This window comes from Mastigoproctus giganteus, chromosome 10 (assembly GCF_048544385.1).
Source record: "Mastigoproctus giganteus isolate SK-2022 chromosome 10, ASM4854438v1, whole genome shotgun sequence".
Classification (NCBI taxonomy): Eukaryota; Metazoa; Arthropoda; class Arachnida; order Uropygi; family Thelyphonidae; genus Mastigoproctus; species Mastigoproctus giganteus.
In genome coordinates this window covers 58,356,790-58,374,058 of record NC_143584.1, presented here as the reverse complement: position 1 = coordinate 58,374,058, position 17,269 = coordinate 58,356,790, and the positions used below count along the sequence as shown (strand labels likewise).

The 17,269-nt window shown below is 38.9% G+C and overlaps 1 protein-coding gene across 4 annotated transcripts in view; it reads left to right on the top strand.

Moving 5' to 3' along the window:
• The window catches only part of LOC150079046 (transcription initiation factor TFIID subunit 4B-like), a 634,753-nt gene that overhangs the window by 152,846 nt on the left and 464,638 nt on the right, over positions 1-17,269 (top strand). For all 4 annotated transcript variants that reach the window (XM_090382248.1, XM_090382247.1, XM_090382250.1 and 1 more), the window contains exon 7: positions 13,804-13,893. In XM_090382248.1, the coding sequence (XP_090238374.1) occupies positions 13,804-13,893 (90 nt within the window). The remainder of the gene's footprint in view (positions 1-13,803; positions 13,894-17,269) is intronic.

The following is a 17,269-nucleotide window of genomic DNA, read 5'->3' as shown; positions in this document are numbered from 1 at the left end:
AAATCCGCCGTAAGAAACCAAACCCTCCTTTTAAAACCAAACAATGCAGACAGTGATTCAATGGAATTGTCACGGATTTCGTGCTAATTTAGATGACCTCTACGATCTGCTAAGTGAATATAAGCCCGTCGCAGCATGCATACAAGAAACAAACCTGACGAATGCAGTATCTATAACAGTTAAACGCTTCACCATGTATAGAAAAGATAGAAACTGCTCTAATGCAGCACACGGAGGAGTAGCGCTGTTAGTAAACTCTTCAATTCCCTCCAGACCTGTTCCCTTGCAAACACCGTTGGAGGCAGTTGCAGCCCGTATCACCATTGGCATAACGATAACATTAGTCTCATTGTATCTGTCACCAAACCACGCTTTCACCCTTGCTGATTTAGATGACCTATTAGGACAAATACCCGCTCCTTTCTGTATTCTGGGTGACTGGAATGGCCATAACCCTCTATGGGGTTCTCAACAACTTGACTGCAGAGGGAAAATAATTGAGAAATTCTTGGATAAACACAATCTAACTGTTTTAAACACAGGTGATCACACATATGTTCATGTACCATCTGGCTCAAGCTCTGCCATTGACCTAACAGTATGTTCTCCAACAATATTTCCTCTCATAGACTGGACAGTTACTGACAACCCTCTTGGTAGTGATCACTTTCCGATCATCTGTAATTTCTGTACAAGTTCTCCTCCGATCAACAGAATTAGAACAATTTGGAAATTTGACAAGGCCAACTGGGCTAAATATCAAGAAATAGCTCATTTAGATTCCACTATCATTACTACTGACAAGATCGATTCTGCAGTAAGCTATATCACAGAACAAATAATGACAGCAGCTGAATCCGTTATCCCGAAATCATCATTTAAAATCCGACTCCATCCAAAAATGTGGTGGAACGAAGCATGTAGCATTGCTAAAAGAGAAAGAAATAAATCCTGGAATCAGTTTAGAAAACATCCAACCACAGCCAACCTCCTACAGTTTAAAAGAGCAAGGGCTAAGGCTCGTTATATAAGACGGATAAGTAAAAAAGAAGCATGGGCACGCTATGCTGCCACAATAAACAGATTCACAGATACTGCTACAGTCTGAAAAAAAAATCAAACGTATCAATGGCAAATACCCACTTGTCACTTCCCCAATTCTATTTCTGAAAGGAAAGGAAATTTCTGAACCCGAAGAACTTGCTAATGCATTTGGCTCGTCTTTTGAATCACTCTCAGCTGTTTCCGCTTATGAACCAGCCTTTCAGATGCTAAAACGTGATACTGAAAAGTATAAACTGAATTTTAATACCGCTCTCCAACATTCATACAATCTGCCGTTGACCATGACTGAATTGCTTAATGCGCTCACAAAAGTGAAAAACAGTGCTCCAGGTACTGATGGAATTTATTACTCAATGATTTCCCATTTAAGTGAAAGATCATTAAGTGCTCTCTTACTACTCTATAATAGAATTTTCTTAGAGGAATATTACCCCACCAGCTGGTGCCATTCTTATGTGCTAGCCTTCCCGAAACCAGGAAAAGACCACACAGATCCAACAAACTATCGACCTATCTCCTTAACAAGTTGCCTGGGAAAAATAATGGAAAAAATACTTAACACCCGACTAACGTGGTATTTGGAGACTCAAAACATTCTGAGTCCAAGCCAGTATGGTTTTAGGAGAAGTAGATCGACGCTCGATCTCATTATCAAAGCAGAAGCAAATATTCGGAACGCCTTTCTAAGAAATGAGCACTTTGTTATGATATGCATTGACATCGAGAAAGCATTTGATACAACTTGGCGTTATGGGATTCTTCGGGACTTACATAAATCTGGTCTTCGGGGGTCATCTCCCGAAATTCATTCAGAACTTCCTATCTAACAGATCCTTCCAAGTCCTCTACCACTCGTCACTTTCTGGCACATATGTTCAAGAAGCGTGAGTTCCCCAGGGCTCAGTGCTGAGTGCAACACTTTTTGCCATCAGGATCGATTCTATAACTAATAGTATACCTAACACAGTTGATGCATACCTGTATGCTGATGACCTTGCCATCTCATGTCATTCTCAAAATATGCGACTTATTGAGAGACAACTACAAGTCACCATTAATAGAATAGTCTCTTGGGCCAAAAACAATGGCTACAGAATTTCTATACCGAAAACAACTGCAGTACACTTCTGTCGTAAACGTACATTGCATCCTGATCCAAACCTCCAGTTAGACTCCCATTGTATTACATTTCAACCAAGCACTCGTTTTCTTGGTATAATACTTGATAAAAAATTAAACTTCCTTGAACATATAAAATATATTCGTACCAGCTGTCTTAAGAAACTAAATATTCTCAGAGTAATCTCCTCTATGTCATGGGGTGCAGATCGGTACATGTTGCTACATTTATACCGCTCATTAATTAGATCCCGCTTAGACTATGCATCTCCTGCATACGCCTCAGCCAGGCCAAGTGTACTGAAATGGCTTGATCCCATTCATTATAGTGCACTTCGAATAGCACTGGGTGCCTTTCGTACATCTCCCATATTAAGTCTATATACGGAAGCCAATGAACCGCCGCTAGACCTTCGGCGACAAATTCTTCTCCTAAATTATGCCGCAAATTATGCCGCAAAAATCAGCAGCTTTCCACATCATCCCATATGGCAATATCTCTTCAGACCAAAATGGGAAAACCTCTATCGTACTAAATCACGTCTCAACAAACCATCTGGCATTAGGCTTCAAGCTCTAAACACTAGCTGGGGACTCAACATGAATAACATAATGCAGGATACTAGCATGCAAATCCAGCCATGGCAAATACCCACGATAGATATTGAAAAATACTATCAGAAATGGGGAAAGAATAATCTTCCAGATATTAACATCAGACAATTACATCTGGCCCACTCAGTTCAGTTTAGCAGTTACGTGCAGCTATATACAGATGGATCCAAGACTGCTAGTAAAGTTGGTACAGCTGTAGTCCTGCCAGATGCTATCATCGCCAAACAGCTCCCCTCAGAATGTAGTAATTATACTGCTGAGTTGTATGGTATTTTACTAGCCCTGGAGAAAATAAAAGAAGCCTCATATACTCAATCCATAATATATACCGATTCATTAAGTGCCGTGAATTGTATGCAATGTAAACGCCCCAACAGTCATCCTCTGGTACAACAAATCTGGACTCAGTTAATGGCAATTCATGCACGTGGTCACCGCATAATTTTTTGTTGGATTCCTGGTCACTCTGGAATCCCAGGAAATGAACAGGCAGATTTAGCCGCCAAAAATGCTTCAAATCCTATTTCTTCCAATTTCAGGACACCTTATGTTGACTTTAAATCCATTATACAGCAGACCTCTAAAGAACAGTGGAAACATATATGGGAAAAAGAAATAAATAATAAACTTTTTGAAATAAAGAAAGAACCCAAACAGTGGCGATCCAGTCTAAGGGAAAATAGAAAAGAAGAAACTGTACTAGCGCGACTGCGCATTGGTCACACATACCTCACTCACAGTTATTTATTAAGAAAGGAAGATGCCCCACAATGCAGTAACTGTTCATGTCCACTCACTGTAAAGCATATCATTATTGAATGCCCAATATATATAAGAGAACGAAAAACTGCTTTCTCCTTACTTTTCAAAAATTGCAATCAATTAACACTACGTAATGTTCTAGAAGATCGTCAAGATATGGATGACGTATTTATTTTCCTAAAATTGATTGATAAATATCACCTTGTTTAAATTTTTATCAGAATCAGCCTCAACAACAAAGATATACTAGTTAGAAATCAGTGCATTATAGCCACAGTTGCTGATGCACCAACAAACCTAACAACAACAACAGAACTAGAGGCCATAAATTCAAGTAACAGGGAGAGAAGTTTAGATTGGATTGCTGGAAGTTTTATTTTAGCCAATAAGTTATAAAGTACTGGAATAATTACCTACAGTTTGGGGAAATTCAAAGTTCAGCTGATGATATGGTTGAAGGGAAATGAATAACCAAAGCATTTCCCTGAAAAGGAAATGAATAACCAAAATGCTTTGGTTGTTCATTTCCTTTTCTTTTATTATTTATTAATTATTTATTTTATATACTATTTTCCCCCCCTTTGTCTGGAGCTGCATAAGCCTTAGGCTTCTTGCACCATATGGCCATTATTAATACTAATCTCATCAAGCTGATCAAGGTTTTCCATCTTTAGATCCCATTGAGAAGTTTCGATGTTCATTTTCAGGTGTGGTCACTGTACTTAGACATAGTATTCCAAATGTGGTCTTACAGTTGCCTTATATAGGCTGGTTATGACCTCCCTATCCACAAGGAAATGTTCAATAATCAGTGAAGGCACCATGGGCCTTTTTTTGCCAAATGTCTGCTACACAGCTTGGAGAATTCCAAATCCAGCCATATCATCTCTCTCAAATCCCTTTCTTCCTCTGCAGTTTTTAATTCATTCCGACCAAGTTTTTTTAGTAATTTTGGGGTTGCTCTTCCCCAAGTGTAAGACTCTTTGCATATTGCTACATTAAAACATAGCTGCCACTTTTCTGATCATCCTTGAAATTTATCCAAATCATCCTGCAAAAGGGCTGCTTGATGCTGAATGTTATCTACTCTTCCAATCATTATATCATACAGATTTCAATATCATTCTCTCTATTGTCTTGTTGCTGTCTATTTTTGAAAACAGAATGAACAGTAGTCTCAGAACCTTGGGGGGACCTCACTTCTAATATTAGCATTAGTAGAGGCATATGATGCAAGAAAGCAAGCTTATGTAGCATCAGCCAAAAAAAAAAAAAACCCTTCCCATTTGACTCATCCAATCACTCAAACTCCATGAGCTGACCAATTAGACCAATCTCTATAGAAATTTTTGATAACTCTCTCTCTCTCTCTCTCTCACTCTCAGTAACACAGTTACTGTGTCAAATTTACTAACCAGATTAGTTAAAAAGATCTTCCCTTAACAAAACTGTGTATGCTTCAGAATTCCAGTTAAATAAATCTGGATGTCCCTTTATTGCATTCTTTCTCATTGCTGCCTTGATTTTTTCCATCACTGAAGCTAGACTGACTTGTCTATAGTTACCCAATTCACACTGAGAACTGCCTGTATGGATTGTTGGTATTTTGGCACTCCTCCAGTTCAGTGGAATCTCTGTCTTGACTTTAATAATGGCATCATGGTTAAATTTAATGTCTTAGTGCATTCTCTTGCTGTCTCCTTCAAAGTTATTAGGTCTTTTCCAACTCCAGAACCTTATTTTCCTTTAGGCTTAAAAGTTTTTCAAATAAAAAAATCATCTCTAATTTTGTACTGTTCAGCTTCATTCACATGGCCTTTGCTCACCTCACTGTGAACGGGTCTTTCATATGTAAAACCATCTTGAAATTTGTAGATAAAATGTTGAATTGCAAAGTCACATCTGCTTCCTATCAGAAATCGCATTTCTGTTGTATATAAAATTGTCAGTGAAACTACTTGTGGATTCCTGAATTTTATAATAATATCTGTCTTGAACTATTTATGAAATTCATCTAACATCTTTCATTTGTTACCAGCACTCAAGCATTTCCTTTTCAGCATGTTTACGTGTTTCTGTACTGCACATCAACCATATGGCTGATTACCAGGCTCATTATGCACAAGAGACTAACAGTCTTCGGAAACTCTTTCCAGCAGCTCAGTCATGCAGTAGCTACCACTGAACACTTGGCATTAGTAAAGAAAGCTTTTTCCACAATTCAATTTAATTGGTAAATGTGAATGAAACTGCTCAATGTGTGGCATGGTATGGGAAATAAAAGAACCGGTGGGAAACAACCTCTTAGATAATGTCACTCATTAATTTAATTTTGAGTAAATTAAAGGACTTACATTTTTAATTTTCTGTTTTACAAATTTCAGTTTAAAAACTAAGAAAATATGAATTTCTTATTTTAAAAACAAATAGATATCTTATTAGCATTAGTAGATGCATATGATGCAAGAAGGCAAGCATATACATATATAAGAAAAAAAAAAACACCTCATTTCATCCATCCATTTTCTCCAATTGTTTTCACCCTGTATAAGCTGTTAATTTAAGCTGTTAACTTTTACGACAACGGATGGAAGTTTGTTCCAGCAATCAACATCTGTTGATAAAGGCAAATTTCTGCACATCTATTCTACAACTGTCTTTCTTAATTTGAATTTATGTCCCCTCGAGCGATTAATCTGGGCAAGAGGAAAAATTCCATCATCATTGAACTTGTTCAAACCCTTCAAGGCCTTATACACCTCAATCAGATCACCACGTAGGGGTCTAGTCTCTACACACTGTAATTTGCAAAACTTAAGCGTTTCTTCGTAAGAGCAACCCTTTGTTCCATTCACTAATCTTTTTGCCCTTTTCTGTACTTGTTCCAGCAGCTCTACATCCTTCCTAAAATGAGGCCTCCAGACCTTTATACAGTACTCAAGGTGTGGCCTGACCATTACCTTATACAAGGTGATAATCACCTCTTTATCCCTGCTAGAAAAATTCCTGTATATCATTGACAGGACACCATGATCTACTCTTTCAGACTATCTGCACTTCTCAGAAAACTTCATATCTGACTGCACAATTACTCCCAGATCCTTTTCATTCTCTATCACCCTGAGTGTAGTACCACACAGTTGATACATTACTGTGTGTAGTACCTGAGTGTAGTACCACACAGTTGATACACTACTCTGGGGTTACTGCTACCCATATGCAGTACTTTACATTTGTTAGTGTTAAACTTCAGTTGCCACCTCTTAGCCCATCTGCTCAATTTTTCTAGATCCTGTTGTAGTAGTGTACTGACATCAGCATCATTAACAGTCCTGCCAACCTTCATATCATCTGCAAACTTAGACATTAAGCATGATATACCTTCATCAATTTCATTAAATAAACAATGGACCCAACACTGAACCTTGGGGAACTCCACTAATAACATTAGTCCATGAAGAGCAGTGTCCATTTATTACCACTCTTTCTTCTACCACTCAACCATCCCTTTATCCATAGCAGCAACTTGCCCTTAATGCCACACTGTTCCAATTTGTACAGCAGGCTTCCATGTGCAACAGTATCAAAAGCCTTCCTAATATCCAAGTATATGATGTCAAAATTATTCTTTGTGACCACATCATAGAATCCAATCAGATTGGTCAGATAAGATTTTCCCTTAACAAACTCATGCTGTGTCTGAACTATAACCAAAGTCTTGTCTAGATGACCCTGAAGTGCTTCTTTAACCAGTGCCTCCATTAATTTCTCTGGAACAGAAGTTAAACTAACAGGTCTGTAATTACTTGTATCATCCTTTGATCTTCCTTTGTGAATTGGGTCACATTTGAACATCTCCAGTCCATGGTTACCTCCCGTGAGTCCAAGGAAGCTCTCATAATTATTGCTAAGGGTTTGCGTACTTCCTTTGCTGCCTCCTTCAATATAACTGGATAGATCCCATGGATAGATAGTAATATTAATCGTGGCATGTGATGCAAGAAAGCAAGCATATAAGTTTATGTAGCATCAGCCAAAAAAAAAAAAAAAAAAAAAATTCACATAACCATTCCCTCTAAATGTTTGTCCAGTTCCTCCTTAAATTTATTTAACCTATCAGCTTCCACAACGACAGATGGAAGTTTGTTCCAGCAATTAACCACCTGCTGGCTTAAGGCAAATTTGTGCCCATCTATTTTACAACTGTCTTTCCTCAATTTGAATTTTATGTCCCCTTAGATTCATAATCTGAACAAGTGGAAGAATCTCATCAGAATTCAGCATGCTCAACCCATTCAAGGCCTTATACAACTCAATCAGATCACCTCGCATGCGCCTAGTCTCCAGCCGCTGCAATTTGCAGAACTTAAGTCTCTCTTCGTAAGAGGATTCTTTCATTCCCCCTCACCAATCTTGTTGCCCTTCTCTGTACATGCTCAAGTAAATCTACATCCTTCCTAAAGATAAATTCTTAAAGATACCATTACAAAGACTGAAGTAATAGACAAAGAAATAAGTAGAAGGATACCAATTGGTTCTGCCCCAGGGGCTCACATATGGCGAGTATGGGCTTGGCACACCCAGGATTCTGACTGGATATCATTTCACTGGATATCTGACTGGATATTCTTCTCTTTCTTGGTGATTCCCTTCTACTTCTGACTCTTGCTCTCTCTCTCTCTCTCTCTCTCTCTCTCTCTCTCTCTCTCTCTCTCTCTCTCTCTCTCTCTCTCTCTCTCTCTCTCTCTCTAACACACAGGGTAATTCAGAAATTTTTTTTTTTTTTTTTTTTGCCAGGTGCAGCATAAGCCTCGCACTTCCTTGCACCATATAGCTAATAATAACAATAATAATAAATAAGCGGGTGGGAATTTTTATAGGCAGACAAGAGATCTGATCTGGAACAGGAACATATCATTGAAGTATAAGAAGGCTATACATGGTGATTCACTACCAGTGCGACAAACTTGCAGGAGGTGTAGGGTGCACAAAGATGAATCGGAATCACATGGCATTGCAGGGTCCGAAATGCCTTCATCATGCGGTAGAGGATGTTGAAAGGGAGGTCGCGTTGCCCTACTACCGGCCAGACGAGGGGGCAGAAGGTACGGTCCGATGAAGTGGTCTCCAACAATGCCGGCCCAAACATTGACAGAGAAACGGCATATAGTTGCACATGTTCGTGTACCATGGGGGTTCTACAAAGCTCACAAATGGGCGTTATGTTGATTGAAGGTTCCCTCCCTTGTGAAACTTGCCTCATCCGTGAACAATACGGACGCAGCAAATGCGCTGTCTGCCGCACTCTGTTGAAGAAACCAAGTAGCAAAAGTCCTCCGGAGTGGATAATCCGCAGGCTCCAATGATTGGACGCGTTGCAGATGGTATGAACTCATTTGGTTTGTTGACAGTATCCTCCATATAGTGGATTGGGAAATACCTAATCGTTGGCCTATCGCTCGAGTACTCGTACTCAGATTGCCTTCTGCAAGACATGGGACATTCTCCTCATTGTCTGGCGTCCTCGTCGTTCGCTCTCGATTCATGGTACCTCCCGTGAAACAACCAGTCTCACGTAACCTTCTGTGAACATGTGCGAAAATCGTATGATGAGGAGCACGCATGTACGGGAAACGTTCCTGGTACAAGCGCAGAGCGGCGCACCTATTACAGTCCGCAGTTCCGTACGTGAGGTGCATGTCGGCCAGTTCAACGTTTATATACTCGTCCATCCTACTGCCTCGGGAACCGTTTCACAAATGCTGACTTCCAGCGGGGTTGCTGTTCACGTGACCTCCCGTTCAATGTCCTCTACCACATGACAAAGGCATTTCGGACCCTGCAATGCTATGTAATTCCGATTCGTATTTGTGCCCCCTACACCTCCTGCAAATTTGTCGCACTGGTAGTGAATCACCCTGTATATCAGGCCTATTACATACCAATTCTGAGGCGCCTCCGTAGCCAGGTGGGAAGGAGCACCAGTGTGTAACACACGCTTCTTGATTAGACCGGGGTTCGAGCCCGTCACCACCAAATATGGAGGATGCGGAAAGGTCAGGGAATGACCACCGCACATCCCCGGAGCAATATGGCCTTAGTTGCTAATGCTCCTAAAAACCAAATAACAACAACAACAACAACAACCAATTCTGACATATGCATCTGAAACTTGGACTATGAGGAAAAAGGATGAAAGCAGAATTCAGGGGGCAGAAATGAGATTTGTGAGGAGCATAGCCAGAAAGACAAGACAAGACATGACAAAATCAGAATGATGTGATTAGGGAGAGAATTCAGGTTGAAAAACTCCAGATTAGGATTGAAAGGTCCCGTTTGAACTGGTTTGGACCTGTCAAGAGGATGAATGAGAGGCGTTTGCCAAGAAGAATGTTTGATTTACAATTAAGGGACAAAAGACCAATTGGGAGACCAAGAATGAGATGGCAGGACACAATAAAGACCGATATCTTTAAGAAAGGAGGAAATTGGAGTGAAATCAACGACTGAGAGAAGTACACGAACAGGGCATTATGGCAAGGCTACAATGTTGACCCGTGGAATAGCAGAATGATGATAGATGATGGTGATGAGATCCTATCCACCCCTGGTGCCTTATGTTTATTTTCAATAATTTCGGCTCCACTTTGTTGTCAGTTATTACAAAATCATTTACCTCATTGCCAGAGTTTAATACACCTGCCATTCCACCTCCATAAATGACTTCTCATGTGTAACTGTTGATTCAAAATACTCGTTTGTTAGTTACCTGAGCAGGATCATCAACAGTTGAACCATCGATATCAAGTGGACCAATCTGATTGATCCCCTTTCTTCTAGAGTTTACATAAGTAAAGAACTCTTTGCTGTTTTTCTTTGCATCCATTGCCAAAGGTTTCTCATGATCTGCCTTTGCCTGCCTATATCTACCATATGCTTCTGTGTCACTGGTGGCACAGGTGACATAGGCTTCTGTGTTACCTGTTAATTTTTTATTATGTAATGTAATTAAAGGAATGCATTGTAATTTCAAAGCAAACACAAAGGAAAAACTGAATAGCTTAAAATAGAACGATAATTTTTAGTAAAACTTATTAACGTAAGTAGAATTTGTTCATTACCACAGTCTTTATGCTAGTGTAATTTATGCCATAGAACTTCTTCAAACTTGGAAATCTGTCACCCATTCCATTGAAACTTAAAATTAAGCAGTTTAAAATAATAATTACCTATGTTGTATGAAGTATGCCAAATGAAATCCCTGTAGCTATAAGTGTAAACTACTCCCTGAGCAATCAATCTAATAGACAATGAGATCTCCAGAAGAACCCTATGCAACTGTTGTTCATAATAGCATAAGAGTAGTTGAGCCCACTAATGCAGACATTTAACAGTAAGATGAAATGGTTAATAAAACCTTCCCTAAAGTGATATTAAACTTTTTGATTATATCATTTTTAAACAACTAATTTTGAAAGTGCCATGTATATATCCACCCGTGGACTAAATTCTCATTGCGGTTTGAACTCCTCACATAAGTCTTCATAGTTCCGTGCATTTTAGGTTATGATCGATCACCGAACATTAATTGAACTTTTGTGAAATGTGTAGTGTAAAATGTAATTTTGCCTTATAATTGAAAAACGTGGTAAGTTAACTTGTGTTTATTAATTTATATTCATGAGTCAAAACATTATGATAACCCCTTGATTCTATGAGTGGATGCATCCCACAGTACCTAGGAGTGACATTATAATTGGCAGATCTTATATAAATTTGGCATAGGCACTGTGTGTCAGTTTGTCAGTACACAGCCTGTACAATGGTGGAAAGGGAACTACCTGGCAGAATTTGTATGGGGAATGAAAGATAGTACAGCACTAGGAAGGTGGGGGTCATCATCTCAGCAACCACGAGCATTGTTCGAAGTTTAAGGGCCACCATGGTGAAGGTGTGGTGGGAATGATCTGAAAGGGGACATGCAACTATCCAACATTCCAGGATGGGGAAGACCACCACTGGTTGACAGTCAAGGCGAATGGCATTTGGCATGTGCTGTCAAAGACAAAAGACAACTTAGAAATCCTCATTTTATATCAGACTACAACCAGAGTGTATAGAGAAACATTTCCAATCACACACTATACAGTGGATGCTCTTGTAGATAGTGCCACGGAGTAGGCAACCTGTTTATGTGCCTGTGTTGACTGACCATATTTGATACCTCCATGTACAGTGGCAACAGAAGCACCAGTCCTAGACATTTGATGTCTGGAAAAGTTACCTGCTCTTGTGAGGCAAGGTTCTAGTTCCATTATGTCGATGAACAGGTGCATATTTAAAGGTAAACGGTTAATAGCTGAAAACAGACTGCACGGTTGGATGAAAACTGGCCGGCAGCGATTATATCATGGTTTGGAGATGTTTCCTGGGCATCACTGTATCCCCTCATCCCCAATGAACACACCCTCACTGCCAAATCGTAACTCAGAATTTATTCAGACCAGGTTTTGCCCTACAATGCTGTGTGTGTGTGTGTCATAAGGTTTGCATTGTGCCGAAATGGTTCGAGGATCATGTGTAAGCATTTTGTGTGTGCTCTCGTATGTGATGTTGCCCTCGGTTGTTGTAGCCCATTCACAACAAAGTGCAACTAGTGGTCCTTTGCGATATTTTGCTCTGCGCACCAAGGTTGTATTTTGACGTGATGGGCGACATTGTGGCCTGTCTGTTTGCTTGCACAATTCTAGCCATCCTCCTCTGACCTCTCTCATCAACAAGCTATTTTCTTCCACAGGAGTGCCGTTGAGAGGATGTTTTCTGTTCATTGCACCATTCTCGATACACCCTTGAAACTGTGGTGTGTGAAAAGTTCAGGAGAACTGCCATTTCAGAGATGCTTTGTCCAGCACGTCTTGCACCTACTACCATGCCAAGTTTGAAGTCCGTTAGATTACTCCTTTTCCCCATTCTTCCTATGGTTTGTGCACTTAACTGATACTAGAAAGGTTGTTCTGCTGCATTTATATCCACAACTGTGGTCATGTGACTTGCAACGTTGTAGAACTAACCATTTGTGTCCACAGCAGGCATGTACCTAATAAAGTGGCAGCACAGTGTATGTCCAGCATTCTGAGAAGAATAGGATTTCTTGTGAAATTGATTTGCTTATTGTTCATGGTACTGTAAGGACACTACTAGATGCAGGAGCTCAGGTTTCTGTTAATCATCAAACATCTTGATGATCTGATTAAGGACACTGCAGGTACCTGTGAGATAAGACACCTGGTCTTAGGCATGGGTCAGTCCAGAGTGGTAAAGGGTAAGTTGTGGGCAAGGCATGTGGACTTCTTCAATCTCCCTAAGACCTACGAGGGATGTTCAGTAAATTTTGTACCTACCTATGAAGGAAATGAGATAGAGGCAGAAATCTTTTTTTTTTTTTTTTTTTTTTTTCAATGCAGTTCCCCTGAACTTCAATACACTTGTTCCATTTTGGTGGCAATGAGGAAAAATACCAGGCAAATAAAATTCTTTTTCCTCTCCATCAAAGAAAGCAGAAACAGCAGACTTCACTTCATTATCATCAGCAAAGCAGCAACCACGTACGTTTTGTTGAGGTGTCAAAACAGGAAATAGTCATTGGGGGCCAGGTCTGGTCTGTAAGGAGGATGAGTAACTTCTGTAAAGTCACACTCTCTCAGATCAGCAGCTCTTGATAATTCAAAGACAAATAAATAATAAATCTTTTCTTCTGGTGTTTAATCAGTTCAAAAAGCCACCTTGAACACCGATGAAATAGAAAATGTGTGGATTATTCTGAGTAGTTAGTTGCAAGTGCTGTAGCACATGTTCTTAGAGTGGACTGTGGTTCATGCATGTGATTACTATATACAGTTAACAATTGTATTCATGATCTGGTGAGATTTTCTCATAGATTTATTGGGAGGATGTACAGCAAAGCAATAAAGTTCACTCCAAAAATATATAATTAAAATTCTTAAGGGGATGTCCTCTTTTACATTTGCATTTTTTGGGAGAGGGACAAAACTCAAATGCTATTTTACAAAAATATACTAGTTGCTCTATTAGTCTTAAATCATTCTTTTGTTTGCTAATCTGTGGTCGATATTTATTTGTTTTCATTTGCAAAGCAAAGCAAATCTCTATTAGTGTTAAATCATTCTTGTGTTTGCTAATCCGTCAATTATTATTATTATTCTCCCCCCCATTTATTTATAGGATGGTGATCTTCAGCCTGAAGAATTTACCAAACAACTACAAAAAACTTTGAATTCTTCTCCACAACCATATCTGATTCCATTTTTAAAGGTATGTTATCTGCTATAGATTTTATATTATAAATTTACATTATCTGTGGGTAAAAATTGGATAATTCTTAAAAATAATATTCAGAATATTCTTGTTAATTTACAGAGAATGATAATCATGTCACTGTATATATGATGAGAGTATATATATATATATATATATATATATATATATATATATAGGTGTCATATATAGGTACAGTATATATGAGGGGCTGTCAATTAATGTTTACCCTCACCCAGAAATTTTTGAGTTGGTATTTTATATGTATATTTACACACTACTAAGTCTCATAAAATTGTATATTTATTTGTCTTCTAGAATGATTGGTTATTGCAATAGAGGCATGAATATAGCAAAAGGTGGTATGATGGAGAATTTTGAGGTTTGTTCCATTATAAAATTTCATTTGTAAGGCAAAGAAGCAGAGCAAATCCATGAGGAGATTGCCCATCATATGAGACTGTAAAAAATTGGGAAAAACAGTTCTGTAAAAAATTGGGAAAAACAGTTCTGTAAAAAATTGGGAAAAACAGTTCAGTGTGAACAAAGCAGTATGCATGATCATCCAAGAGAAGGAAGACACCCATCTCAGCTGCAGACCCTGCCATTATGACTAAAGTGGAACAGCTAGTCCTCGAACACAGATTTGTGACTATAAATTTTATGGCAAATGAAGTGAGTGGGAGCCATGGCTCTCTATGAATGTATAATGTATGAATTCTTACACACATCTAAGTTGGCAGCTGAGAGCTTCTGAGATAGTTGACACCACCTCAAAAGCTCCACAGAAAAGTGTGTTTCTCACTGTTGTTGGAACTTTGTACAGAGAATATTGATGATGATTTTGGACAAAATTTTGATGATGGATGAAAGCTGAATACTTCACTGACTCGGAAACAAAACAGATGAGAAAACAATGAAACATTCATCTTTGCCAACCCCGTAAAAGCCAGTGTTCAGTTGTCTGCCAACAAGATTGTGTTGTGACAGATTGGTTTGAGGATGTGACCATCGAAAAGTACGACTCGCTGGCCAGCTCTATAAGACTGGGTTCAGTCTTATAGAGAGCTCAATCTTATAGAGAACCTGTGGGAAGAATTGGATCATTGGTTGCATGTAGGGAGAGACCAACCAAAAAAATGCTGAGCTGGTTGCCGATTTGAAGGCTGAGTGGTGGAGTATGTTCCATAGAGACTAGAAATTGTCATAAACATTAAAGGTTTTAGCACACGTTTTTAGTTTTCTTGTAAGTAAACATTATTTGTAGAAGGGCAGGTGTCTGGATATTAATGGGAGCAGTGTATATCAAGGGTTAATTTTCCCATGAGCACAATGACATATAACTAGACAATTCCTTGTTATAGGATTACAGGGAAATCAAATAAATTTAGCACTCACTACTTTGTTTGGACATTCTGCACTCTCAAGAGATCTCTAGCAGGTGCTTGGTGGGCTTAGTCTTATGTTGAATGTGCAGACAAATACCATTATTCACAGTTCTAACTAAATTGTTGATATCTCTTTTAAAATTGTACAGAGCCTACTACAGCACAAATCTGAGTCCACTATACATTCAGAAATCTGAAATGCTGCAACTATGATAGCTCTTCTGAAGCTTACTGGCTTCCTCTTAGCCAGCAGGCAGCACCTGTTAATGAATATATGCTGAACTATGTGAATAATGTATTTTGTCTCCTGTATTTTATTGCACAGTGTTAACTGTGCAATAAAATACAGGATTTCAAGAGAATATTCAATTCATATATTCAATTCACATTTAAGATTAAATTAAATAAATTTGGGATATATGAATGTGGAGAACAATATGTCCCTAAAAACACTGAAAAGTGCTAGCATTAAGTATATTTTGTGTTAATCTGTTAAGGGAGCAGACTTTTTCCTCCAACTGTATACCTAAAACAAGTAGTGCATCCCAAACTTTTTTGCAAAGCAGTTTATTTTTGAACATCCAAAATCTTCACTACTCCATCTTGAGCAGTAGTGCCACTTAAATGCAGAACTATGTATATTCTCTGCAAGTCATTTAAAATACAATATTAATATCCTAGTAAAAAATATTGGGAAAAAAAAAAAAAGTTTACTTTTTATTTTTCATATGAACCCTTAGTATTAGTAGTATGAAATGAAGAAAGATTATACATCAATGGGGGGGGGAATCCCATGCCTGTTCGTCCCCCTTAAATAATTTGTCTGGTTCTTAAATTTCTTTACGCATCCGTGATACAAGACCTGTAGTTTCACCAGTCAAATACGTTCTAGCCAAAAGTAAATTTCTGAATGTTTATCCTGCAACCACCCTTCAATTTAAATTTATGCCCCTCCTTCATATCTGTTGTTTTTTTTTTTTTTTTTTTGATTTGGTAGTTGTTGGCGCATCGGCTTCTGTGGCCATATTGCACCTCCCAAGGTTTTTGCATTACTTTGATCCAAGCCCGAGGTGGGAATCGAACCCGCGACCTTTGGGTTGCCGGGCAGGTACTTTACCCACTCGGCTAGCCCGGTCGGCTATATCTGTTGTCTGAGCAAGAGTAAGGATACCATTTCCATTTAGCTTGCTCAATCCATTCATGGCCTTAAATTCAATCAGACCTCCTTGCATATGCTTAGTTTCCAGATACTGCAATTTGCAGAACCGAAGTCTTTATTGGTAAGGCTTTCGTTCCACTCAGTAATCTGTTTTCTCTGTATCCAACAGAACCATATCCTTCCTGACATGAGGCTTCCAGATCTGTATGAGCATTCGAGATGTGACCCAATCATTACAACAGAATAATTGTCACCGTGTCCCTGCAAAAAAAAGTCCTGTATATCATTGACAAAACTCCATGTGCTCCGAACATCCTGTCTGAGTTCTCTATTTTGCACCAGAGTGTTTTTTGTGCTCCATTACTGCTGATATGGTACCACACAGTTTCAGTTATTGGGATTACAGCTAACCACATGCAGTACTGTAGGGCTGCAGTCATATGGTGGGTTAGGTTCCAGACCCCTCTGAAAACCGAAATTCGCTGAAAAGTCGAACATAGCCTTTTTTCACGTGTGAATGCATATAAAAGCCTAATAACATGTTTATGCTCTCATATGCTGTAAACAGACTGTTATTGCAATAAAATGGCACCAGACACCCTTCTCGGACTCGGCTGCTGAGTGGGTCATGCAGAAAAATGGAACAAACGCCGAACATAATGAACATGGATATAATTGAAAACTGCTGTATTAGCAGAACACCAAAAAGCAGTGCCCTACTGTAACTTGCATTTATCAATACCTCAATTGCCATTTCTCAGCCCATACAACTAATTTTTCTATATCTTATTGCAATAGCTTACCATTTCTTATTGCAATAGCTTGC